This window comes from Rutilus rutilus, assembly GCF_951802725.1.
Source record: "Rutilus rutilus genome assembly, chromosome: 15".
Classification (NCBI taxonomy): Eukaryota; Metazoa; Chordata; class Actinopteri; order Cypriniformes; family Leuciscidae; genus Rutilus; species Rutilus rutilus.
In genome coordinates this window covers 25,647,718-25,673,278 of record NC_140220.1, presented here as the reverse complement: position 1 = coordinate 25,673,278, position 25,561 = coordinate 25,647,718, and the positions used below count along the sequence as shown (strand labels likewise).

Below are 25,561 nucleotides of genomic sequence, written 5' to 3'. Positions count from 1 at the left end.
GCTTTCAATCAAGAAATCGTATCCACGCTGCATGTGTCATCCTGGGATTCCGAACCGGTGCTGTCCGGCTCCCACCGGGTGTTTATTACCCATCGTCATCATGTTAACACCCCGGGGCTGACTGAGGGCACAGATGAAAACAAGGCCTTGGAATGCGCCACATTTTTGAAGTTCATCAGTCACGCTCCAGAGAAAGGCAGGCTCGGCAGCCCCAGATCTCCCTAGACGACAGCAGGAATGTCTTCACACCCCTTCCCGCCCCCTCCTGTCCCTGCAGGCCAGCCTCACGGACCCCATGACCTCCTCTGGACCGCAGTGTCTAACTCGAGCCAGATGGGCGACACTGACCGCAGTGCAGGCCCACTGTTGACTGCAGCTGGATTCAGACCCTCCCCCTTTTTATACACTTTTTTTTTATGTTTTTTTTTTTATGTTTCTTTTCTGTCTCTTTTCTCTCTCTCTCCCATGCACTAGACTTTAGATGGACTCGTCTTGGGGAAAAAGAAGTTTTTTTTTTTTTTATGTGAAGTCTTCACATCAAGGAAGACTCAAAAGACATGCCTCAAAGACATTTCAGTGCTTGAATTTCACACGGGGCATGTGCGGTTGAAATTAGGTCAAGATTGAAGGGTTTATGAGAATGTCTATACGAGTCCTTGTTTTTTGTTTTTTTTCCTTATTGATTGTTTTTCGTGTGTGTGTGTGATAGCTGGAGTCTCAGCTGGAGGATGCGCGTGCCGAAGCCTCTAAGGAGCGTAAGCTCAGAGAGCACAGTGAAGTCTACTCTAAACAACTGGAGAGTGAACTGGAGACACTCAAGGTCAGAGTGCACTCATTCATACACTGCCTCTCTACTGACTTCAGCCAACTTGTGAATCTTTCAATGGGGAATCTCATGGTAACAAAATACTGTTAATAAAGAGTTAAAATGGTATAAATAAAAATAAATTGTGATTTAAAAAAATACCTTATTTATTGTAATGTTATTTATTATGTACTTCTTCATTTAAAAGTAAAATGTGTAGTTTCTGCATCACTGTGATCAGGGCATAGTTTTGCAAAAATAATGCATTTGTTGATACAGGTTTCCTGAACCTGTTACTGTGTGCCATTGGTCAGTACCCTGTCTGCCATTGGTCAGTTTACAGATAGTCCTGCCATAAATTATACTACTTTATCTAAAGAAGTGAGCGTAAGATGATAGCAAAGATAATCTAAATGTGAAAATAAAGGATTTATATTGACTGATACTGATCTTTAATATCGTCTAATAGCGCACAGGCCTATTGTACCAATATATTGTGCATGCTTAATTTTCAGCAAAATATGATATCTTATTCATTTCTTCAGATTTTTGGCTAAAATATGGCATGTTCTTGACAGCTTCTCTGAGATTCACTATTTTCCTCTTCCATTCGTCTGATCTTTATCTACCTCTCTAGTGCCTTTCACCCTGTTAACCTCAAACATCGCCTTACTTTGCCTCCCATCTTTCTTTTTTCCTCCTGCCTTGTGTAGGATATCCTGTGGGGTTATTTTTAGCAGGATGTTCCTGCTATGTTTTATGTTTTTTCCATCTGCTTGAAAGTCAAGCTCTCTCCTTTGCCTCCTTGCTCACTCCTCCTCTTCCTTTGCTTTCCATTGATATGCTTCTATTTATATATGGTATTAGGGTTTTAATTAATTATTAATTATTGTCCTGAATTGATTAAAGTCTCAGGATTTCATCTGATTTAGATTGTTTGATTCTTTTTCAGGTGAAGCAGGGAACAGGTCGTTCCTCAAGCCTCAGTTCTGAGACTCAGCAGGAGCTCACCAAGGTGAAGTCAGAGCTGGATAAGAAGGTGTTATTCTATGAGGAGGAGCTGGTGAGACGTGATGCCAGCCACTCTACAGAGCTGAAGAATCTGAGGAAGGAGCTTCATGACTCTGAGGGTCAACATCTGTCCCTGCACAAAGAGCTGCTGGTGCTCAAAGACAAACTGGAAAAGGCCAAGAGAGAACGGTAAGCTGTTCTGTCAACAGTCCGGGTTGTGATTCCAGCGACTGATATTGGCCAGGCTGATTATCTGACTGATATTTAACCTTTATGAGGTTATCAGCATTGGCCTAAATCTGAGAGAAACCCATGCACATTGTACTTTGAAGTTGACTCCACATTTTATGTACTTACCCTGCAAATTTACGCTACAGTTCAAACTTTTGAGGGTCGTTTTTTAAAAATAATAATTTTAAATAACTTTTCTGTTTTAATATATTTTAAAATGTAATTTATTCCTGTGATGTCAACTAAATTTTCAGCATTTTTGTAAAATCTGTGTAACTTGCCATCAGGATTCGTTGATGACTGAAAAGTATTTACTGATCAATTTTGATAAATTTAATGCACCCTTGCTGAATAAAAATCAATACAAATATTTTTTTACTTGCCCACAAACTTTTGAATGATATTATATTAATTATATTATAATATATTATACATTTTTGTTATACAACCATAATGAATGCTCATGCCTTTATTTTGGCATAAAACTAAGCAAAGATTTTGAGTTTGCATGGATAGTAGACATTAGCTTTTTAATAATATTCTCCTCATTTAACACATGGTCAAATGCTATTAACTCCACCCAGGATATAAACCTGGAGCTCTTCATTTTCTCAATGCATGCTGAAAGCACATCCAACATTGACTTAAATCGAACCAAGTCTGAGATGGGATTTGTGTGGAGCATTTACATGTTGCCCAGTGAAATGAACAATGTTCAAAAACACTGCACTCCCATTTTATGAATCATTGTGTGTTTGAAATATTTTACTGACAGAACTAAGCACCTCCCCATTCACTTTACATTTAATTCATGTTTTTAATTAGGTCAAAACTTTAATATAACAATTTAGTTTTAATGCAGCACTATCATCAGCCAAAAAAAACTATTCATATTGACCACTAATTCCAGCCCTATTTCTATGTCCACAGGCAAACCGAGATGGACGAGTCCATGGGTGCTCTGAAGGAGAAGTATGAACGTGAACGCAACCTCCTGAGTGATGAAAACCGTAAACTCACAGCAGAAACAGACAGGGTAGGACACCGTATTGCATGTATATCAGGAGTAATATTCACGACTTGACACTGATCGTGAAATCTCCTCCCCTGTAGCTCTGCACTTTTGTGGACAAGCTGACAGCTCAGAACAGGCAGCTGGAGGATGAGCTCCAGGATCTAGCATCAAAGAAAGAGAGTGTAGCACACTGGGAAGCACAGATCGCTGAGATTATCCAATGGTGAGATAATCTATAATCTGTATACAGTGTTATCTATATAACCATTTGTAGTCCGCAAAAAAAAAAAATCTTAAAATGGGATTTTTGGGGTGAACTTTGCACTAAAATGGAAATCTTGGTTTGGTTACGTTGCAGTCAAATGGCCGAATGTGAGACTGTGTGTGTTTTTGTAGGGTGAGCGATGAGAAAGATGCCCGTGGCTACCTTCAGGCTCTGGCCTCCAAGATGACGGAAGAGTTGGAGTCTCTGCGAAGCTCCAGTCTGGGATCCAGAACTCTGGTAAACAGTTAAAAAAGTTCAAATTAATAGAGGGGAGGTTACATTGTGATCTGAGGATAAAACCGATGATTGATTTGAGGAATCAGTGCCGATATCCAGCCTTACTTCCACAACTGCATAATCAGGCTTTCACCTCTGAACTTCGTTAAACAGCTGATCTGCTGTTATGCTCCATTTTTTAGTTTATAGGGATATATAGGGCATCGGTGATGATAGAGTGAGACTTCTAATTTTGTCAGTGAGTGGAAAGCTCTCTCTAACTCCTTTGAGCCGTAGCACAGTAACATTAGATTTGCTTTAAATAGCAAATCTAATGGAAATTGATTGAAGGGAAGTGACATGTTGTAGGTGATGGAGGTCACATTTGATTTAATATCCTTTTCTAAGGAGGTTAAGGACAGACTGTAGGACATTGACACGAGTGCCTCCCCCTCTTGTTATTGCCACAGTGGGATCTGCTGATGAGAACTATTGATTTGCAGCCCTGAAGGTTTGGGTTGAAGCCATCGTCCAAAGATGTGGTCAACGTCGCTTATTCTCAAATTGAACTAATTGGCTTAATTACAGGGTTGCTACAGGATATGGTACAAATAGAGTTTGGCAAATGCTGTATGCAAAGTATGCCATAAAATTCCTGTGTTTGGGTCATAGAGCTAAAAAAAAAAAAATCACAGATTGAATTCATTAAAATGCCATGTTGTGGTTTTTCTGATTTTAAATATAATTTCTGTAAACAAAATTGACATTTCTTGTTCAAATATGACAACATTACTTCATACCCGCTCAAATGTCTCTTAAGGAATGTAATTAATAGGCTGTTCAGTTTTATATATTATATATATAAAATACACTACCATTCAAAAGTGTGTGGTCAGTAATATATTTTTTAAAGAAATTAAATCTTTTATTCAGCATGGATGGATACATTAAATTGATCAAAAGTGACAGTAAAGACATTTACTAAAGACACTGTTCTTTTGAACTTCCTATTCATCAAAGAATCCTGAAAAAAATTTACGTTGATAATAAGAAGAAATGTTTCTTGAGCACCAAATTGTCATATTAGAATGATTTCTGGAGGATTATTTGACACTGAAGACTGGAGTAATGATGCTGAAAATTCAGCTTTGCATCACAGGAATAAATACATTTTTAAAATATATTTAAAAAGACAAGAACATTTTAAATTGAATAACAAATTTTACAATATTACTGTATTTTTTTAAATCAAATAAATTCAGCTTTGGTGAGCATAAGAGACTGAATTTACTGACCCCAAACTTTTGAATGTATGTATGAATGTATACAGTTAAATATTTGTCACTATTATATTAAAAATACATATTTATTATAAAACTTTATATATATAGATTTGTTGAGAATGTATTATATTTTTTTGTGTAAACTTTAATTGCTAAATCAGCAAGGCCCTGGAGTAAGCATCCCAACCCAGAGGTCAATGGTGGCACCTCGGGTCACCAAGCGGGTGAGTTTATCCATCAAACCTCCAATCAGTGTGGAGCAGCTCCAAAAAGAAGGCGGCGCACAAGATTGTTATCTTGGCTATTGGCCAATCAATCTGTCATTCATCTGTCTGCTTACTTAATTTGCAAAACTATCAGGGTTATGAATAGCAAACGTATTTACAGCTGAAGTTTCAGAGGGCAGATGAATGGAAATGCTTCATCAGCTCTCCTCATTACCGATCATAATTCACAAAACATGGAAAACATTTTGGATAGGCTTGCCTCCATTGTTCTCATGAGGTCAAGTATGTATACCCTTAACCTTCCGCTTGCACGCTATTGTATGACATCAAATCAGTTGCGCTGAGAAGTCACTAATTTGATAAGCTTAAACAAAAGTGTGAGTGCCACAGCATTATGCCTAATCGTGAGCGTTTTTGAGAGCCGGACTGGAAAATACCAGCCGCTCTAATGTAAAGCTGATGAGTTCGGTCAGGAACACTCCCATGAATGCCCTTCACTGCCTCAATTCTCATCAGCTGTGGGAGCTCGCACATGAGCCGCAGTCACTTCATCTGTTTAATCAATGAAATGGATGTAATCCTCTTCTTTCATTGCAAATATTCAGCTGTCGTGCAGCCGTTCACTGTCTCTTTTTTTGTAAACGACTGTCTAGTCACTACATAGGTCACGTAGACAAATGTTGTCTTGTAGCAACACGTGTAAATTGTGGAGCCTTGGTGACAGCTGAGATCAATAGCTATTAAACTGTTGGAGATCTAAGATAAGCCCTCGTGAGCCATCAGATTTATGGAAAATGCATCTTAAGGGATTTCATTCGTGTGCTAGAGAGGATTTACGGTATCTATGTCATGTGATGTAGTCTGTTGGGCATGCATTTTTTTCCATGCACGCTGCTTTCATTGTACTATTGTAGGAAAAGCATCTTGTTTTGTGATATTGAATAACTACTTCATTGCACTGCTTCTTGACACTGTAGAAACAATATTTTATGGTCCCTAGCTGTTATAGACAACCCACGAAAGTTCCTAAACAAACACAATATGATCTGTCTTTAAGTAATAACTACTTGAAATTAAAAACCCAGCAACCAATGTACCAAATTATGTTTTAAAGGCGACAACGTCATGATTCAGTGTACACATGGTCCTTTTTCTGGTTTCTTTTCAAAACTTGCATCTCCATTCCTTGGCAGGATCCTTTGTGGAAGGTGCGCCGCAGTCAAAAGTTGGACATGTCTGCCCGTTTGGAGCTGCAGTCGGCCTTGGAAGCTGAAATCCGTGCCAAGCAACTGGTTCAGGATGAGCTGCGCAAGGTTAAAGCTGCCAACATCTCTTTCGAGAGGTCAGTCTTTGATTCTGCGATAATAAGCAGCCTTTTCATTTATTTAGATGCATACATGCATAATAAACACGCTCGCTGTGTGTGTTGCATGGTATTGGTTCAGTCTTATGTGCATAATACAAATGAGTGCATGTTATTAGTAAAAATGATCTAGTTCAGGGATTGGCAACCTTTTTGCCATTTTAAGTGTCATTTTCAAGTTTCCGAGTTAATCACTGCCATACGCACAAACATATTTCAAATATTAATAATGACTAACATAGAAGCAGTGCGGAACCATAAATAATTCTGAAGCAATTTAGCATTTAAAAAAATAAATAAAAAAAGTATATATTGTTTTATAATTTTGTCAACATCCTTTAGTTTGTTGGCTTGCAGGTTTAAATTAGACTTTGAAGAACATATTTCCAATGGGCCAATTTACACCTGGTCATTCATGCGTTTTTGCTGATCGGATAGATATCCGTTTTGTTAAAACTGTTCCATTTACATTTGGCAAGATAACATACATGCCATAGTTTGCTGACCCCTTATGTAGCTTTTTGTGATAGCCTTACTTTTTTGACTCCCTCACCTACACACCTACAGCAAACTGAAAGACACAGATGCCAAGAACAGAGAGTTAGAGGAACAGCTTGAGAGCATGAAGAAAGAGATGGAGGAGAGCCGCTCACGATCAGACAAAGGTGAAAATGCTGATACACATGTTATTACTTCACCCTTAATAGACTTGAGTGTCCTTAAACCATGAGCATATTATGTCACCTTTTGAAGGAACATCTGAAGGGAACCTTTCATAAATGCTGCTGCTGATTGTTAAATGAATGGGTTCTTCTATTGTTTGAAACTAACAATTACTCTTAACAATGGATTCCTCTATTATTTGAAATGAACAATTACTCTTAACAATGGATTCTTCTATTATTTGAAACTAGAAATTACTCTTAACAAAATGTTTTTTTTTTTTACTGTAGGCCTGAAACTTCCAGACTTCCAGGACTCCATCTTTGAGTACTTCAATACCTCTCCCCTCGCCCATGACCTGACGTTCAGAGTGAGTGTTTCTGAAAGTATCTTGCCATCTGCTACTGCGTTACATGCCGTAACAAGCTTCCCATTGTTCATTTAATCAACCTTATGACCTCCAGCCTCAGAACATCAGAGACCTAATAGATTGTTTATCAAACGATGAGATGACGTCCATAGTAGCCAGACAGAAACACTGGAGTATACATGTTTATGAATGTCTAGCACATGGATACTGATTTTGACATCCCCGATTCACTCAATTGCCTTGTGAAATGCGTAAGACTGTAGATTCCCATACCTTGTCGCCATTAGGCAAAATTTGCCGTTCTGACAATGGAAATTTGTCATTTGTCATTGGTCATTCGCAGTAATGCATTACGATATTGTGTTACTCCCCAAAAAGTAACTAATTCCATTACTTAGTTACTTTTTAGGAAATGTAATGCATTTTGTTACTTATGCATTACTACTTATCACCTGGCTGGACTTACTTGTTTGTTTTTTAATACCCCCATCCACCCCCCCAAAAAAATAAAGTTATGTTTTTGGCAATTGTAAAGGCCCTTTCACACCTAAAGTGAAATGAATAAGTCTCAGGCTGAAGGAAATCCAAATTCACGCCTGTACAGTAGAGGGCGCAGCTCAAACAAACCTTTTAGCTGTGCTGCCAATCTGGATCACAGAAGAATAAGACGTAGAAGAAAGTTAGGTTTAACACTCTTACTTCAAAAAAAGAAGAAAGAAAGAAACACAAATGTGATGTTTATCTAAAGTCATTTTTGCTTATTGGTATGATTGAATTGGATCATCAAAGGCTAGTGGGAAAGACGTTGGTTAAAGTGAGATTAGTACATGGACATGGTTTGCGCAATATTCTGAGTTTGCATTTCACTGGTTTTATTCCTTTTGAGGAAAACTGTTTTTGTGAAAGTGAGATGAATAAAATGCAACTACAGTAACCATCATGTTTACAGAAGGCCTCTGTGCCTTACTCCCAATTTCTCTCTACATGGGGACAGGAAAAAGTTACTCAGATTTTGGTGTAAATTTAAAAGTAATGTGTTACTTTACTAGTTACTTAAAGTAATCTGATTGCAAAGCTTGAATTACTTGTAATGCGTAACCCTCCATGATTTTTTTGTTTGTAAAATGATTGTAGTCAGAGCCGATAGCCTCATGGGCAGCACTTCGACATAAGCACAACTGTGCCGATTCCTGGCTCAAGGTCCTTTGCCAATCTCGTTCCCCTCTCCTGATTGTCTTCAGAAAAGTTTTGATGGCATTTCCTTTTCATCCTACCTCTGTATAATGCCTAAAAAGTGGTGTTTATTAGCACAGGACTGCTTGATGTACAGAGGGAAACCAGTGTAGCCGCTGTATTTCTACTTTGGGCCAGATGTCCCATCATGCTTTGATTGCCTAAGTAGAGACAAAGGCAGCTGAGAGTTTTGCAAGACAGATGCCTATCTTTCAGTTAAACGAAACTGCTTCCATATTGAGGATCTGAGAGGAGCCCTATTGTGTCACTTTAAAGTAGGGACCAGGTCTACCGATGTAGCCAAGCTACACTTTTAACACTCATTGGATTGTAGGGAAAAGGCCTAAAGTGACAGTAAGTTTATAAAGACAAAAGCTGTTACTTGTCATCTTATTTTTGTCCCCCTCAAAAAAAGGACTCTGTCTCCTCCTCATCCGCATCTTCTCTGCTTGCATTTTGGGATGAAGTAAGTTTGTTAAACAAAGCTCCTCCCTCTGTGACCTTTAACCTCGGCAGGAGTGATCTGTCAGCAGACAAAGTATCTCAAAAGTTTGCATTATGGTCAAGAAGTTCATACTGTAGTTCCTCTTTTGCTTTGTCAAAATAAAACGGCACTTACTATACTTGCATTAACAATGCCTGACTCCCCATTAAAGGCCGGACATTGACTATACAACTTACATTTAGCCTAACCAGCATGCCCTTCGTCCATTTTGTCTGCTGACTGCATTCCTCTGTCGAATTGCAATCAGACCCTAGATCCAATTCAGCCTAATTGTAGGTGCTAAAGGTTAGAGACTCACAATTAGTATTAACCACCTCCCCATTGCCTTCTAACCTCTTAAACGGCTAATGTGAATAACGTCACTCTTCATTTGTCAAGTCTGCAAATGCACTAAGCCGTTAGTTAACTCTTGGAGTCTGCTAGGACAATAAACATCCATAATTTAGAATGACAACGGCAACCAGCCGTAAAATGAATCAGATGAAATAAAATGATGAAAGATGATTAAGTTGTGAGGATGCTTCACAATTATTCATAACTTACCAATATAGGAGGTGATGGTGAGTATGTGCTTGTAAGCTAATTGAATATGACAGTAATTCTCTGAGGAAAAAGTGTGATGTCATTTAATTGTTTTTTAATTACCCGCCATTCTTTTTGCATCCTAAAATTCTGCATCACCCTTGACACTGTTGTCTAAATGTTGCATAGATTAGACCATATCAGTAACTTTTGTTTTACAGTGCTTGGTAAGTATTGTTTTTGTGTCATTTTGGGGTTTAATTACAGATAATGTCAGTCAAGTATTGTGCTTTAGTGTTTACTAATGGATCTTAAGTTGAATTATAGGTGGCATTTATTAGTGGTGTTTGCTAAGCCTTATTGCTGATTGCTTACACATTAACAAACCCATTAGCATTATATATATTTATATAATGTAAACATTTGAAAGTTTGGGTTCAGTAAGATTTTTCTTACTGAACCCAGTAAAAAAGTAATACTTTTATTCAGCCAGTCAGACTTTTTCATTAAAAAAAAAAAAAAAAAAGCCTTTCTTTTGAACTTTTCTGTTCATCAAAGAATCCTGAAAAAAATTTCCACAAAAATATTTACAGAACAACTGTTTTCAAACTGTAAATTGTAATAATGAGTAAGCACATGACTGCTGTGTGATTATTAGTTATGACATAATACATTTCACAAATGTCATCAGTCACGTTGTGATAATGTTTGCGTGACTTAAATGTGTTAATGTAGCTTTTTGAGGAAATTAAAGGATGTTTTTAAAGCTTTTGACCTCATCTACTGACCATAAAGAAACCAAGTCAATGGAATAAAAATACCCCCCCACCAAATGATTCATACACATTTTGAGCGGTTTCACAAATGTGGTCTTTTCCCTCAGACAAGCTCCATCGGTGATGTGGACGCCACACCCCAGAAGACTGACATTCCCTCTTCCTCCCCATCAGTGGCTTCAGAACAGGATGTGAGTGTCCACCTAACACTTCCTATTACATTCTGCCGCTGTCAGACTTCCTGTCTGATACATTGGTCATTGATTGAGTCATTTCCTGAATAGTAATGGATAGGACGAAGCTTAAAAAAAAAATGTGTGACAATGTGACAAAATAATTTAGAATTATTATTTGTGGAATTGTTGTAATCCTTTAGGAACCAGTCAAGCCTCAAGCGACCACCCCTGCTACACCTTCTCCAATGTATCAGCCGACTCTCTGTGCGCCAAAGGTAAAACCGCCATAGGATGTGTCTGACTCATCATTAGCCTGTTCCTTTAGGTCTTTATGTTTGTCAGTGTATTCCTATTGGCTTCTCAGCCTTCAAGCATACGTTCATTGCTCTGATTGTTAATATTTGTTTGTGTCAACAGCCTAAAGCTCATCAGCTGAGCATCAAGACCTTCTCCAGCCCGACCCAGTGCACTCACTGTACCTCACTGATGGTGGGCCAGATCCGACAAGGCTACGCCTGCGAGGGTGAGCTAAGTGTTAGTGATAAAAAAAAGATCAGAGACAGTGTCTTTAAAATGGTGGCTTAGCGAGTTGATAAGGAGTTTTTGAACTAAGATGAAATATTTATATGCAAGCTTCACTTGTCAGTGTAAGAAAGTGATGTGAATGTTTAGTAATTCTCTCTTCCTCACTGCATCTCTTTTAGTATGCTCTTTCATCTGCCATGTGTCTTGTAAAGACAACGCACCCCAGGTTTGCCCTATTCCTCCAGAGCAGGCCAAGAGGCCTCTGGGTATTGATGTGCAAAGGGGCATTGGCACAGCCTACAAAGGCTTTGTCAGGGTGAGAATGACAATGTAGTAACATTTCTGGTCACTTATTATTGACTTTACCTGAACAATTGCATTGAACCCATATTTCGTACTAAATGCCATCCGGTAACTTAAATTGCGTTTACTGCTCTTTCAGATCCCGAAGCCCACTGGAGTGAAGAAGGGCTGGCAGAGGGCTTATGCTGTAGTGTGTGACTGTAAACTCTTCCTCTATGAGGTGCCAGAAGGGAAGTCCACTCAGCCTGTTGTGATGGCCAGTCAGGTCCTCGATTTGAGGTTAGGATTAGTCACATTCTCAAATGGCATGTACTCAACACACAGTCAATGAATAATGTAGTGGTCTGCTACACTACCATTCAAAAGACTACCATTCAAGTCTTATGATCACCAAGGCTGCATTTATTTGATCAAAACTAGAATAAAATTGCATAATATTATTGCCATTTAGTCAAGTCAAGTATATTTGTATAGCGCTTTTCACAATACAGATTGTATCAAAGCAGCTTCACAGTATTAAATTAAAATAATACAACAAGGTTTGTTTCTAGTGGAATTTATTGATAAAATCAAATTAGATATCCAGAATATCCCCAACTGAGCAAGCCAAAGGCAACAGTGGCAAGGAACCGAAAAACTCCATCAAGTGACCTACTGGTGTCCTAAAACTCCATCAGGTGACCCAATGGAGAAAAAAAAACCTTGGGAGAACCCAGGCTCAGTCGGGGGCCAGTTCTCCTCTGGCGTTTATTAACTAGAGGCCGGATTGTAATTTGGACTGTAAGATTAAAAATATTATATGAATGCCTGGCTGAAGAGATGCGACTTTAATCTAGTTTTAAACTGGGAGAGCGAGTCTGAGCAACGAACAGTATCAGGAAGGCTATTCCAGAGTTTTGGAGCTAAATGTGAAAATGCTCTCCCTCCTTTGGTGGTTCTGGATATCCTAGGTATGACCAAAAGCCTTGAATTTAGTGATCTTAAAGAGCGCGATGGATTATAGGGCGATAGAAGATCCGTTAAATAGACTGGAGCTAAGCCGTTTAGGGCTTTATAAGTCAGTAGCAATACCTTGTAATTAATACGGAACTTTATAGGTAACCAATGCAGTGATGATAAAATCGGTGTTATATGATCATATTTTCTTGATCTAGTAAGAACTCTAGCGGCGGCATTTTGGACTAACTGTAGCTTGTTAATTGAGGATGCAGGACAACCGGCTAATAAAGCATTACAGTAATCTAGTCTCGAGGTCATGAATGCATGAACTAACTTTTCTGCATCAGAAACTGATAGCATATTACGTAGCTTAGCAATGTTTCTAAGGTGGAAAAAGGCGGTTTTTGTAACATATGAAATATGATTTTTGAAAGACAGGTTGCAATCGAGTATAACACCCAGGTCTTTTACTGTAGAGGATAAAGTAACAGGACATCCTACTATATTAAAGTTGTATTGCGAGAGGTTTTGTGGGCGGTTTTTTGAACCGATAAGTAGTACCTCTGTTTTGTCTGGATTTAATAAAAGAAAATTACGCGTCATCCAATCTTTTATATCTTTAACACACTCTGTCAATTTGGATAATTTATTTAAAATAACAGTTTTCCATTTTAATATATTTTAAAATGGAATTTATTCCTGTGATGGTGAAGCTGAATTTTCAGAAGCTATTGGTCCAGTCTTCCAGAGTCACATTATCCAGAAGAAATTATTTTTGTGATACTTTTTGTTTCTCTTTAGGATTCTTTGATGAATAGAAAGTTCAAAAGAACAGCATTTATTTGAAATGGAAATCTTTTGTAACATTATAAATGCCTTAATGTCACTTTTGATCAATTTAAGACATTAAAAACGGTAAAAAAAACAAAACATTCTGACCCCAAACTTTTTAACAGTAGTGTAAGTAAAGAATACTTTCTGTCATTGTCACAAAATAAGCCCAGACAGTATTTTTTTTATTTGTGTGACATTTTCGTTCTTTTCCTCACAGAGACGAGGAGTTCTCCGTAAGCTCTGTTTTGGCATCTGATGTGATCCATGCTAGTCGTAAAGACATTCCCTGCATATTCCGGGTACGCTCTGAAATGTTTCCTGTTCTTTAAATACTCCATTGCTATGTCTGCCTAATCATACATCACGATAATTGTCAATATTTGCCCTGAACTGCGCAGGTATCATCTTCCACTCTGAACTCCCCGATCCGACCGGTGCCTCTGCTGGTGTTAGCTGAGAGTGAGGCAGAGAAGAGGAAGTGGGTGGGCATCCTAGAGGGCCTGCAGAACATCCTGGCCAAGAACCGCCTGAAGAACCGCGTGGTGCATGTCCTGCACGAGGCCTACGACAGCAGCCTGCCTGCCATCAAAACTACACTCTCTGCCGCCATCGTAGGCGAGTACAGTGTTTGGGAGGCGGGGATGTTAACCTCTGTGATTGCTACTTATTAGTTAGTCAAACAAATCAATATAATGTACCACTTTCACGCATTTTCTAAGAGAGGAATGAGCATTTCTGAATACTTGATCATTTTCACATATTTGAATTTGTAAATGTGAGACTGTTTATGCCGCTTTTTGTCCATTATCCCTATTTAGCTCAAAGTGATTTTAATCAGCACTTTTTTTGTGAAGTTAACATGAAATGCCTTTCAGAAGTTGTTCCTGTGACATGCTAGAATTTGACTGCCTTTCTAATTGTTGCATACCTATGGCACATTACTAATTAATTGAGAGACTACATGGGATATCTGTACTTTAAAATTAATTTGTCACACCAAAGGACCATTTAAAATAAACTAGAACAGGCAAAAAGAGAAAAGCTTCTCTTTTAAATGTAAACTTTTAAATTCATCATTGAATTCTTTTAAATGTAAAATTCATCATTGAATTCTCTTTTAAATGTAAACTTTTAAATTCAAATTCATCTCCGGTTGTGCAAATAAGCATAGAGTTTCATTATTGAATTTAGTTTTTTTTTTATTGTCATTTGTTTTTCTTTTCCTCTGAAAATATAGATATGTCTTCCATTTACATTTGTCCATTTGGACATGTTTTCTTGTAATAGTATTAATATTTTAATAGTAATATCTAGCATTAATATTTTCAGTAATTAAAAATGGCAATTCATAGCCAGAGACCGTTTTACCTGGGAGTAGCTTTATAAATTTGAGGAATGGACTTTTAATAGAGGGACAGATATCTCACAGGTTTCATTAAAAAAAAATCTTCATTTGTGTCTTGAATAAGAACAAAAGTCTTATGGGTTTAGATCAGCATGAGGATGAGTAAATGACAACATAATTTTCATTTTTGGGTGAAGAAACCCTTCTCAAATCTTATCTGTCCTGCTATTGTCTCTACAGATCGAGAACGAATTATTTTGGGGACAGAAGATGGCCTGTTTGTAGTCGAGCTCACCAGAGATAGTATGAGTATTCTGTATTACACAGATTTAGTTCTTATCTTAATTCTTTGCCATTGTTTTCACTTTAACTAATTTCCCATTATCCTTTTTCAGTCATTGTTCGTGCTGCCGACTGTAAAAGAGTCTGCCAGATTGAGCTCATCCCCAAAGAGAAGATGGTGGCCCTGCTTTCTGGCCGTAATCGGCATGTCCATTTATACGCTTGGGCGGCACTAGAGGGTGCAGAGGGTGGTTTCGATACCAAGCTGACCGAAACGAAAGGCTGCCAGGCGATGACTATAGGTACCCTACGCCCCGGTGGCCCGGCGTGTCTCCTAGCAGGCGTGAAGCGTCAGGTCATCTGCTATGAAATCACACGTGCAAAGCCCCATCACCGCAAGCTGTGGGAGGTGCAGGCGCCCGGTATCGCCCAGTGGCTGGGGATTATTCGTGATCGGCTGTGCGTGGGTTACCCATCAGGCTTTGCTCTGCTGGCCATGCAGGGGGAGTCGTCACCAGTGAGTCTGGTCGGCCCAGCAGATCCCTCGCTAGCCTTTTTGGCCCAGCAGCCACTGGACGCACTGCACGCCATGGAGGTGGGGGCAAATGAACTGCTGCTGTGCTTTAGTCAGCTGGGAGTGTACGTGGATGCGACAGGACGACGCTCTCGAACACAGGAGCTGATGTGGCCTTCCACACCACTTGCCTGCAGTAAGTGTTTTTAAAGTGCTTGTGTGGGAAGGAAGAAATAATTGTTGAAAGTTTCTAAGCAACGGTGTTTGTTTTCATGTTTTCAGCCCTCCTGAAATTCCAGTGTTTTTCATGTGTAGACTTGGAGGAAGGGAGGAGTAGGAAAGAACAGAGGAGAGACAGCAAAGCAGGGAGGAGGTAGAAAAGACAAAGAAGAGAATGTGTGGCTTAAAAGAGAAATAAATGAACAACCAGGAGCTGGTTTCATTATTAAAAAATATCAAATGGTTCTCAAATAGTTTATTTTAATAATAAGCTTATGAGTTAAATGACCGGTAGCAATCAAATTACTTTTGTCTATACCAATTTCATGTTATGACCAATAATTGACAGATATTAAAATTCGATATTAAAAAAGTAAATAAAAAAGCACTGTAACTAAAATCAATCATTTTTTGAAGTACATTTAGCCATCACTACATTATGTACAGTATGAAAATTCAAAAGTAGGCAAACGCTGACAATTCTCATTAAGGTAATTAGTGCAAAGAAGAAAGTACTTCTCGAGAACCTTGATATCATGTCGTAAAGTAAGAGGCGGCCATTGGAAAGCTGTCGCCAACTCCATTCAGGGATGTGAGTGGGCGGAAAATGGGCAGCAGTAAACGGAAAGAAGCAGAATGGTCAAGGGAGCAGATAAGGGCAATATTGTTATATGTACCTAGTATTATACAATGTTGCAACGCTTAGTATATAAAAATCCAATCAATCCATTAAAGTATGAGGTTATCCGGTTAACAGTTTACAATAAGGTTCATTAGTTAACATTATTTAACTACTTTATTTAACAATACTTCTTCAGCATTTATTAATCTTAGTTAATATTAATTTCAACATTTACTAATGTTATTAAAATCAAAGGTTGGTTGGTTTGGGGAAAATTGACACAGACGCTATCTATCTATCTATCTGTCACATAAATTGGTTGTCTGGGAGGGTAATGGTTTGTAAAAGTAAAAAAATGTTAACATAAGATATCTCTTTAAAAAAATAAATAAACATATTTAAATCTTTTTAAAATTGACTTTTGCAAATAACCTTTGTTAAATTTATAGAAGTATTTGTTAATATTAATGGACCAGAGCTTAAATAGTTTTATTTTTTAACTAACAACTAAAAAAAGATTTATAAATACTAACCAATATATATATAAATTTTAAATGGGCTTTTTTTATGAGAAGTTTTTATTTCTATGATGCATTTATTGGAGAGAATAATCCTGTCAGACGCACCACTGCTGTGAACGCGCCTTCACAGCGCGTTCACAACTGTATGTGACGCAAGTGTTTGTTTGTGTGTGAGTGTGCCCACTCATTGGGATAATTGTAAACACAGACAGAAAAGACATGCCATCGTGGAAATAAGATAAATAACATATTACTTAAGGGCCATTTAGGTTTTTTTTTTTTTTTATAAAATAACAAATTGTAATCTGTCGCTATAAAGAAAATCAAATCAAATTTACTTGACCTCCAAGGGGGGCGGGGGGAGCCGTTAGGAGGGCGGGGCGCCCCCCTTATATAATGGTAGGGGAAACACTGCACCGTGAACTAACATGAACAAACAATGAACAGCTGTATTGTTATTAACTAACATTTAACAAAGATGAATAAATACTGTAACAAATGTGTTGCTCATTGTTAGTTCATGTTAGTTAATACATTAACTAATGAACCTTATTGTGAAGTGTTACTGGTTATCCTTAAGTTATTTACAATTATTTTTTTCTTAGGAATGATGTTAAGTAAAAAAGATCAAATCATTAATAAATCTTTTAGACACTAGTTGCCCTTCCACTTTTTTCTGAAGTCAGACAATAAGAAGAAAATGGTACTTAAGAGTATTATGAGAATCAGGCCCCAGATGTTTCAGCCAGTATAGTGAGCCACAAAACTCTCCGGCCAATGACCCAGTTTCACTGCATGTCAGGCAATCCTTTGAGAATGGCATCATTAATGATTTGCCTAGGCATTCTTCTGACCATGTGCATGAGATCTCAAACCCATATTCATTATTTTCAGGCTCAAACTCGAACTACCTGACGGTGTACAGCGATTATGGTGTAGATGTGTTTGACGTCCACACCACAGAATGGGTCCAGACCATCTCATTAAGAAGGGTGAGTCGAGTATCCTAATTTTACGGTTTGTGAAAGCAGTGTTTAATGTAATTAATATTTATGAGATAAACTGATCTGACTTTAAAATATATGTCTAGATTCGGCCCCTGAATGTGGAGGGCAGTCTGAACCTGTTGGGCTCTGAGCAGCCCCACCTCATCTACTTCAGCAACAACTCCTCAGGTCTGATCCCACCGCACACACCCTTCATCATGTCAACACACACTGAACCTTGCGTCTGCTTCACTGCTGATGCCGAATTTCTTTCCCTGCTTAATGTAGCAAGAGTCGCTGATCACAATAGTCCACCTGTGAAGATATGAGTCCTCCACAGTGATGTCAATCACTCCCACCTACACAGACACAGACGCACGCGTATATAAATACTAGCAAGCCCACACACGCTTAGAGGACAGTAGTGGTGGAGATTTTGATTCATCTCAGTAACTTGAGTCTTTTGAATCGGTTCACTAGAATGATTTGTTCACTGTTTCGTTCAGTGGCCCTTTGAGTTGAACGTTATGAATCATTGAATGAGTGTTATGAGTCACTGAATTATTCACTGAACTGATTTTTTTAAAAGGGGTTTAAAACATCATAAGATGTCTTTCATTAGATGTCTTGTTCAATTCAGACTTGAAGCTTAGTAAGGGGACTTATTTGTTCAGTACAGTTAACCACTGAAACATTTCTTCACATCCCACTCTTGAACGCTCTTGGCTCTTTCAATAGTCATACTTTGAAATATCTTCTTTGCAAAGCACATGGTTTCCTGCCTTCAATGAAAAAGATTTTATTTTGTTCACTTACAAATTTGTTCAAAAACACTGAATGAGTGTATAAAAGTAAAGAGAATGATGTTCATTTACAAGATTTGTTTAAGAACCCTGATTATGAGTCACTACATTAAAGTGAAAGAAAACTGTTCACTTACAAGATTTGTTCAAAAACACGGATTATGAGTCACTACATTAAAGTGAAAGAAAACTGTTCACTTACAAGATTTGTTCAAAAACACGGATTATGAGTCACTACATAGAAGTGATTGGGAACGATTTGTTCATTTACAAGATTTGTTCAAAAACTGATTCGAAAGAAACACTGATCCATAAGAGCAGCCCAGGTAATAAAATGTACGGCTCCACCCTTTGTGGTGCCTTTACAATTCACTCCCTACCCACTCTGGCAGATTGCCCTCTTGATAAAGACGCTTTTGTTTGGTAAACTAAAATGACCTCATTTGTCACACCTCCTCTAGGCTCACTGCCAACAAGTTTCACAGTGCGTTGAGAAACAGTGGCACGGAGCTCAGAAACCCAGGACTGCAATATTTTAGCAACCATAACCATTTTTTAAAACCTCATTCACACTGTTTCCACAGATGGCTGTGACCTAGCCATCCCCGAGACCTCAGACAGCAGCAAGAAGCTGATGGTGAGGACACGCAGCAAGAGGAAGTTCCTTTTTAAAGTTCCTGAGGAGGAGCGGCTGCAACAGAGGAGGTACGGTGGCTTCAGGTGTACATTTCTCACGCTGCCGCACTCCTGAATTTCTCCTAATCCGTGTGACGCTGTTTTCTTTTCGTTTTATAGAGAGATGCTGAGGGATCCTGAAATGAGATCCAAGCTGATCTCAAACCCCACCAACTTCAACCATGTTGCTCACATGGGCCCAGGCGACGGCATGCAGGTCCTCATGGATCTGCCTCTGGTAATAAACATACCTGGTGCTAAAAGCTTAGGGAATTGCTCGGAAATACACAGATGCCATTGTCAAATCTGCATGGGGCGACCCATCAGCTGAAGAGTTTTTGAAATCTTCATCCTGCAAATACCAGAGTCAACAATGTGCCCTTGAGTTTCTACAAGGCAGTGTCTTTCTAAACTCTGCTGCCTGAGTGGTCCTCCCCACTCTTCAGGTGTTTCACTAATCTGACACATCTAATTCAGGTCATGGACCCAGTTATTTGAATCAGTTGTGTTAGCTAGAGGATTCAAAATGCGCAGCGCTATGGGGTCCCCAGGAGCAAAATTAAGAAACACTGTTCTAATTAGGGCAGGAGGAATCCAAGAACCACCTTTTATTTAGACCATTTTCATTTTTATTCATACCATGGAACAGAACATAATTTCACTTTTTTTTTTTTTTTTACTATTCAGTCGCAATAACACCGCTAATTAATCTACAGCACGCCACAAAACTTGCAGCACAGCCATTGCAGTCTGATCACTGATTCTGAACAAATTATTCTCACGAGTCGTTCTTGTTAGTGAATCAAAAACATGCAGTGTGTCCAGATTAGTCCAAACGATTCCCGAGCAAATGACTCTAATCAGACATTGTTACATTGAGACATGAATCAGTCTACTTACTAAGTGGTTGAGTTACAGTATGTAGATAAAGATATACATAATATTGTACTTTGTAGTTCAAATTGAATGTATCATTTATTATATTTAGTGTGTATATGTATAGATTTAACATTTAGTTATTGTATTATTAATTAAGGCCAATCAGTAGACCGCAATCATGCCACCTCTGAAATACTTGTATTCAAAATGATCTCAGCTTACGGTTTCCAGGAAAACTGATTATGCAGTTTATCCACTATAATTTATTTTTATTTTTTATTTTTTTATGGCCTCCTAAATGAGAGAACCAGGTAAAGTTTATTTAATAAATGAGTCTCTGCCAGTTAAATTGAGTCTTGAATGCTCTTCAGTGGTGGAGGTTTGTACAGTTGGGTTTGTGATAATTTACAGAAGTGCTATTTGGACACACCATTGACTTCTAGGGTTTTATTACTCATCCTAACATCCTTTTTCTTTCATTTTACTGCACAGCGCCAAAATCTTTCCCTTCTCTCTGCATGTTTCTTCAAAGCCAGCCAGCCCCACTCTTCCACCCTCACACCCTTTTCTCTGTCTCTCTTTCCTGTTCATGTCTCTCTTTCTGTTTTCGCTCTGGTCGTGGATTCGCTCTGTCCTCTGGTTGCCGTGGCAGCAGCAGAGCGAGACTCCCTCCCCCTCATCCTCTCGCCACCATGCCCTGATCTCCCCTCCGATCAACTTTGAGCACGTCTATCACATGAGTCCCGTATCTGCCGGGCTCTATCTGCAGAAAGAGCCTTCTTCCCAGCAGAGCCTACTTCAGTTCTCCTCTTCCTCCTCCTCTCCTTCCACATCCTCCCTAGGAAGGGTAGGCTAGCAACACCCCTCCCCACCCCACTTCCTCTTCCTCCCAATTCCCCATCCCTCCCCCACCACACCCTCCAGGCCCTGGACTTCCTTTCCTCCCTCTTCTCCTGTGTTATACCATCCCTGTCCTGCTGAACTCTGTTTTTTTTGGGTAGTGAAAATGTTTCAAATGAGCCATATCAGGAGGTTAATAAACCGTAATACTTCACGTTTATAATTTGACTACATATTTTCACACTGATTTTAAGTTAAAAAAATCTAAAATCGATCATTCTAATTATGTTTGTGTGTGCTATTAGCTTGTCAAACTTATTGATGTAAACTAGCGGATGCACTCTCAAGATGCACACCAGTAATGTTTTTTTCTAAGGCACGATTATAAAAGTCCTAATCCTGGCTTAATCTAAGCCCTGTCTGTGAAACCAGGCCTACGTCCAAGTAAAATTGTTTCCAAATTAGGGCTGTTAAAATATAAGATTTTCAGTACACGATTCTTGTGGGTAAAATAATTCACGGCAACAATATTATTGCGTCATTGACAAAACGTATATATTGCGACAGCCCATAATTCTGAATATTGCTAAAAAATGCCTTTGATTGAGGTTAACTTGTAATTAACACAATATTAATTTGAAGAAAGACAGAAGTTAAAGCACTTAAAATAGTCTTCTAGTTTAAAAGATAGAAAAAAGAGTGATTACATGCAGTAGCTCTTACTGTGGCCTACTCTGTCTGACTTCTTGTACCTCTGCTGCAGAGTGTGATGCCCTCTTCTCAGGACGACCTGTCTAAAGACAAGCCGCGGCCTCTGTCCAGCATCTCACGGCAACAGAGGAGTAAGACCCACATCACCCGCACTGCCTCAGGTGGGTGCCATTCCTTAAAAACACACTGACTAGCACAGGCAAGACGACACACACCGGCTTACCCTTCTAAATGCCCGAAATGTGTACTTTGTTTAAAGGAGGAGGAGATTTTGGAGGAGCAGGGTCATCTCGCAGTATTTCTGATCAAGATCAAGACTATGACAGAGAGGTACGAATTTAATGACTTCCCCAGTGATGTCAAATATGGATTTATTTCACTCGCTGCTTGAGGTGACATGATGGATGGTTAGAGGAACGAGTTTTCTTGTGTCCTAATTTTGTGGTCCGTAATAACTGCCCCAGTTTTCACAGTAATACATACTACAGCTGTAAACCAGTGTTATTTTAGTAGTATTTATGCACTATTTTCAATATTTTGAATGGGCTTTCATTTTTTTCTTCATTTCAATATAAGATTTAGTAAATTGGTTGTGCTTTTAGGGGTGTAACAATATAACGCAATACAAAAATGCAACAATATGTATCGTGGATAGTTCACCCAAAATAAAAATTACCGTGTGAGGGGGGGGGGAGTTTTCAGAGTTTTAGTGTCAGTACTACATTAAACTACTATATATAATGTTGAATATAATGTATAATAATGCAATAGGGGAATAATTGTGTAAAAAAACTTTATTTTAAATATATCTAGTCAGTGACAGAATGCAAGCATATGCGTCTAAAAAAATTCAGTATTTTCAGCTTCAGAATCATGAATATTTTTATTCCAATGTCAACATTGTCCTGTGCATTGGGTTACCAGCACCAAGTCCAAGCCTATTCATTTACACCCACAATGTAATATAACATTTAGCATTTTAATCAACAGTAAAAAAAAATTGTTAACCTTTTATCATATGTCTTGGAGTATCGCAATAATATCGTATCGTGAGTATTGTGATGTGTATCGAATTGTGACATGAAAGTATCGTTACACCCCTAACTTTGTTTTTTATTATTATTTAGCTTTAATTTATTTTATTTCAGTATTATTTTAGTAATCATAATACTTAATTCTGGTTTAAGATTTTTTCAAGTTTACTTTCAATTTAAAGTTTTTTTTACTTTTTTTTTTTTATCTTTATTCAATATTTTTTTTAGTTTTAGGTAACAATAGCAACACTTCTGTAATATCCCACCCAGGTATTTTATACTTTGCAAGAATTTGAAAACTAACTAGTTAACAAGAAACTGATCTGCTAATCTTGTTTTCTTCTTTATCCTTGTTGTAGCCCGACTCTGACTCGACCAAACATTCCACCCCCTCCAACAGCTCCAACCCCAGCAGCCCCCCGAGTCCCAACTCTCCCCACCGCAGTCAGCTCACTCTGGACAGCCTGGATCAATCACTGGACGGCTGAAAAAGGACAACTCCCTCTTTTTCACCCTGCACACCCCCCCAACCCTCCCCACTATCAATCCGCTCTGCTAGGACTCACTAAAAAGTGCCAAGACTCTTCCAAGTCACCTGCTCACTCAACACAAGGGCCAAAGGTTTACCCTAAATCCTGCTGCTGGGTAGACGCATCAATCGCCACAAGTGGAAGGTGTTGGGTTTGTGCTGGCAGGCTTAGACGAAACACCTGAGCGTGTCAGAGCCACCGAAAAAAGAAGAAAAAAAGATACAATATTAAAGCCTGCCCCCTGGTGGAAATGTCATGGTATTACACTAACTGGGTCAGATTAGCAGTATAATGGACTTTTATTTTATTTTAAATCTTAATTGCAATTTTTTACTTTAGTAAATGAACATGCATTACATCTGCTGTGTCAGAATTGCTTCTGGATTCGTAGCTTCCCTTCAGAAAGAGACTTCTTATGCTGTTTTTAAATGTATATTATCAGGAACACTCATCAAGGGGGCCGAAGAGAGGAGCGTATCAGGAAGAAAGGAACCGAGGATGATATAGGACTGTGACTTTCTTGTACAAACCAATTGGACCCGTAACATGATTCGCCACAGACCCGTGAAACGTCTCGCCTCATCTCATATGAGCAATAGATCAGTGACAGAGACTTTAGGGTTCAAAGCTAAACCAGAGGGCACTTTTACTGTCATATAATTCCTCTTTCTCTCTCTCTCTCTCTCTCTCCAGTTCTTCATTTAAACCAGCCTTTATAATATTCATGTTTTAACTTAGATGTTTCCCACAAAGATATCTAATTCAGCTTATCACCCGGAGAAAAAAGAAAGCAACAAAAATGAAGACTTTACATATAGATAAGTGTTTTAATAAGAATACAAAAGAGAACGGCACACAGCTTCAACTATTCATAGGATTTCAGTAGTTCATCTTAAGCTGCTACTGCTGCTTTGTGTGCTCTATTTAAAAATAAAAGTACAAAAATATATATGTGATAAGGTTATCTCACCATAGCCATGCTCTGATTCTGGTTTATGATGTTTGACACATGCGAGCAGCCATGTGGGACCGTCACTGTTAAAGACTCCTATCGGAACGCTGATATGAGTTTGTGTGTTGACATGCTTGAGATCCGCATGCATGGCCGGCATATCCATTATCACTCAAGTGTGCCTTCAGTGCCAACTTCCGTTTCAGTAATAAACTGTCTGCTAAAGCATTTTAGTGGTTTTGACGAGGCTGACGGTAATGTATTATGTTGTCCCCCACCCTTCTGAAATACTGTAAAACACTTGCACATTTTTTTTTTAGTCCAAGGAAATAATTTTGTGTGAATGGTTTTACCTGTACCTCCTTCCCCTCCCATACTTCACTTGTCCGCTTCATCAGATGGAAGTTTATCCTCAGAACACTACTGCTTTTACTTCAAAAAAAAAAGAAAAAAAAGAATCACAGGTTGAAATCTTTGTAATTATTGACTTGTTAGCCACATAAATTTGAACGAACAATAAAAGAGTACCTGTTGTGCTTTTTTTGTTGAATTTGAATCTTTCATATCTAGGATAAAATTACTCTTTGGTCATTATAAGTCAAAGTTACACAAAAAATATTACACTTAAGGGTAAAAATGCCAGTGTTTTTGAGATTTGACACTGTTTTATTTTATTTGCATCGAGTAAGCAGTTTGGACGGTGCTGACAACACATTTACCAGACAGCTTTTTGCATAACCAAGAAGTTCAAAACGTTTTTGAACAGTTTCTATTCTAAATTTAAGCAGTTTGTGTTAGATAATTAAGAGAATGATTGAGCAACTGATGAATCCACATAGGGAAATACATTTTTTTTTTGTCTTGATGGGTTCAAAACTGCTTGCTGCTGGCTGATTATTCTGTAACCAATATCACACTCTTATTGGTCAAGAACTGTAGTATGATAGTATCAACTATTTTATACATTATGTACATTAATTGCAGTTACAAAATCCTTAGGATGGCACTGGACTTCTATAGTAAATTAATGACATATACAATGCACTACTTTATTCTTTATTATTCTCCTTTTCTTTTGACTATACAAAAGAACATAGATAGTACAGATACAGACAGTAGGAATCGGTGCCAAGCATAATAAAGTATACACTATCTTTCTTTTTATTGGACAGCAATACATTGTCATGTTTGGCCACTTGACAAATATGTTTTCAGCTTGGTCTAGTGTAGATGTGTGCAAAGTTTAGTGAAGATCTGACTCGAGGCCTAGGAGGAGTTTGACAAAATATGGTTTTCAGGAAATTAAAATGGAGAATACATTTTACACATAAACATCAATATGAGATACACACTTGTTAGAGCTCAAGATTCAGTCAAGGATTCAGA

General features: G+C 38.3%; 1 protein-coding gene across 5 annotated transcripts in view; it reads left to right on the top strand.

Annotated features, from left to right (window-relative positions):
* cdc42bpb (CDC42 binding protein kinase beta (DMPK-like)) overlaps positions 1 to 24,712 on the top strand; it is a gene marked incomplete at its 3' end in the record, with an annotated part of 68,301 nt that extends 43,589 nt beyond the window's left edge. The window contains exons 13-38 of one of the 5 annotated variants that reach the window (XM_084431585.1): positions 710 to 820; positions 1,758 to 2,005; positions 2,978 to 3,083; positions 3,161 to 3,285; positions 3,459 to 3,564; positions 6,247 to 6,395; positions 6,984 to 7,081; positions 7,370 to 7,449; positions 9,098 to 9,148; positions 10,593 to 10,676; positions 10,862 to 10,936; positions 11,079 to 11,184; positions 11,366 to 11,502; positions 11,629 to 11,768; positions 13,480 to 13,561; positions 13,661 to 13,877; positions 14,848 to 14,910; positions 15,003 to 15,599; positions 17,660 to 17,757; positions 17,856 to 17,940; positions 19,139 to 19,259; positions 19,350 to 19,467; positions 20,764 to 20,955; positions 21,712 to 21,820; positions 21,919 to 21,989; positions 23,053 to 24,712. In XM_084431585.1, coding sequence (XP_084287711.1) covers positions 710 to 820; positions 1,758 to 2,005; positions 2,978 to 3,083; positions 3,161 to 3,285; positions 3,459 to 3,564; positions 6,247 to 6,395; positions 6,984 to 7,081; positions 7,370 to 7,449; positions 9,098 to 9,148; positions 10,593 to 10,676; positions 10,862 to 10,936; positions 11,079 to 11,184; positions 11,366 to 11,502; positions 11,629 to 11,768; positions 13,480 to 13,561; positions 13,661 to 13,877; positions 14,848 to 14,910; positions 15,003 to 15,599; positions 17,660 to 17,757; positions 17,856 to 17,940; positions 19,139 to 19,259; positions 19,350 to 19,467; positions 20,764 to 20,955; positions 21,712 to 21,820; positions 21,919 to 21,989; positions 23,053 to 23,181 — 3,498 coding nt within the window. Of the gene's footprint in view, positions 1 to 709; positions 821 to 1,757; positions 2,006 to 2,977; positions 3,084 to 3,160; positions 3,286 to 3,458; positions 3,565 to 6,246; positions 6,396 to 6,983; positions 7,082 to 7,369; positions 7,450 to 9,097; positions 9,149 to 10,592; positions 10,677 to 10,861; positions 10,937 to 11,078; positions 11,185 to 11,365; positions 11,503 to 11,628; positions 11,769 to 13,479; positions 13,562 to 13,660; positions 13,878 to 14,847; positions 14,911 to 15,002; positions 15,600 to 17,659; positions 17,758 to 17,855; positions 17,941 to 19,138; positions 19,260 to 19,349; positions 19,468 to 20,763; positions 20,965 to 21,711; positions 21,821 to 21,918; positions 21,990 to 23,052 lie in introns of those variants that run through there. The other 4 variants (XM_084431586.1, XM_084431587.1, XM_084431588.1 and 1 more) reach the window with 4 other exon arrangements.
* Between the last annotated feature and the right edge of the window lie 849 nt (positions 24,713 to 25,561).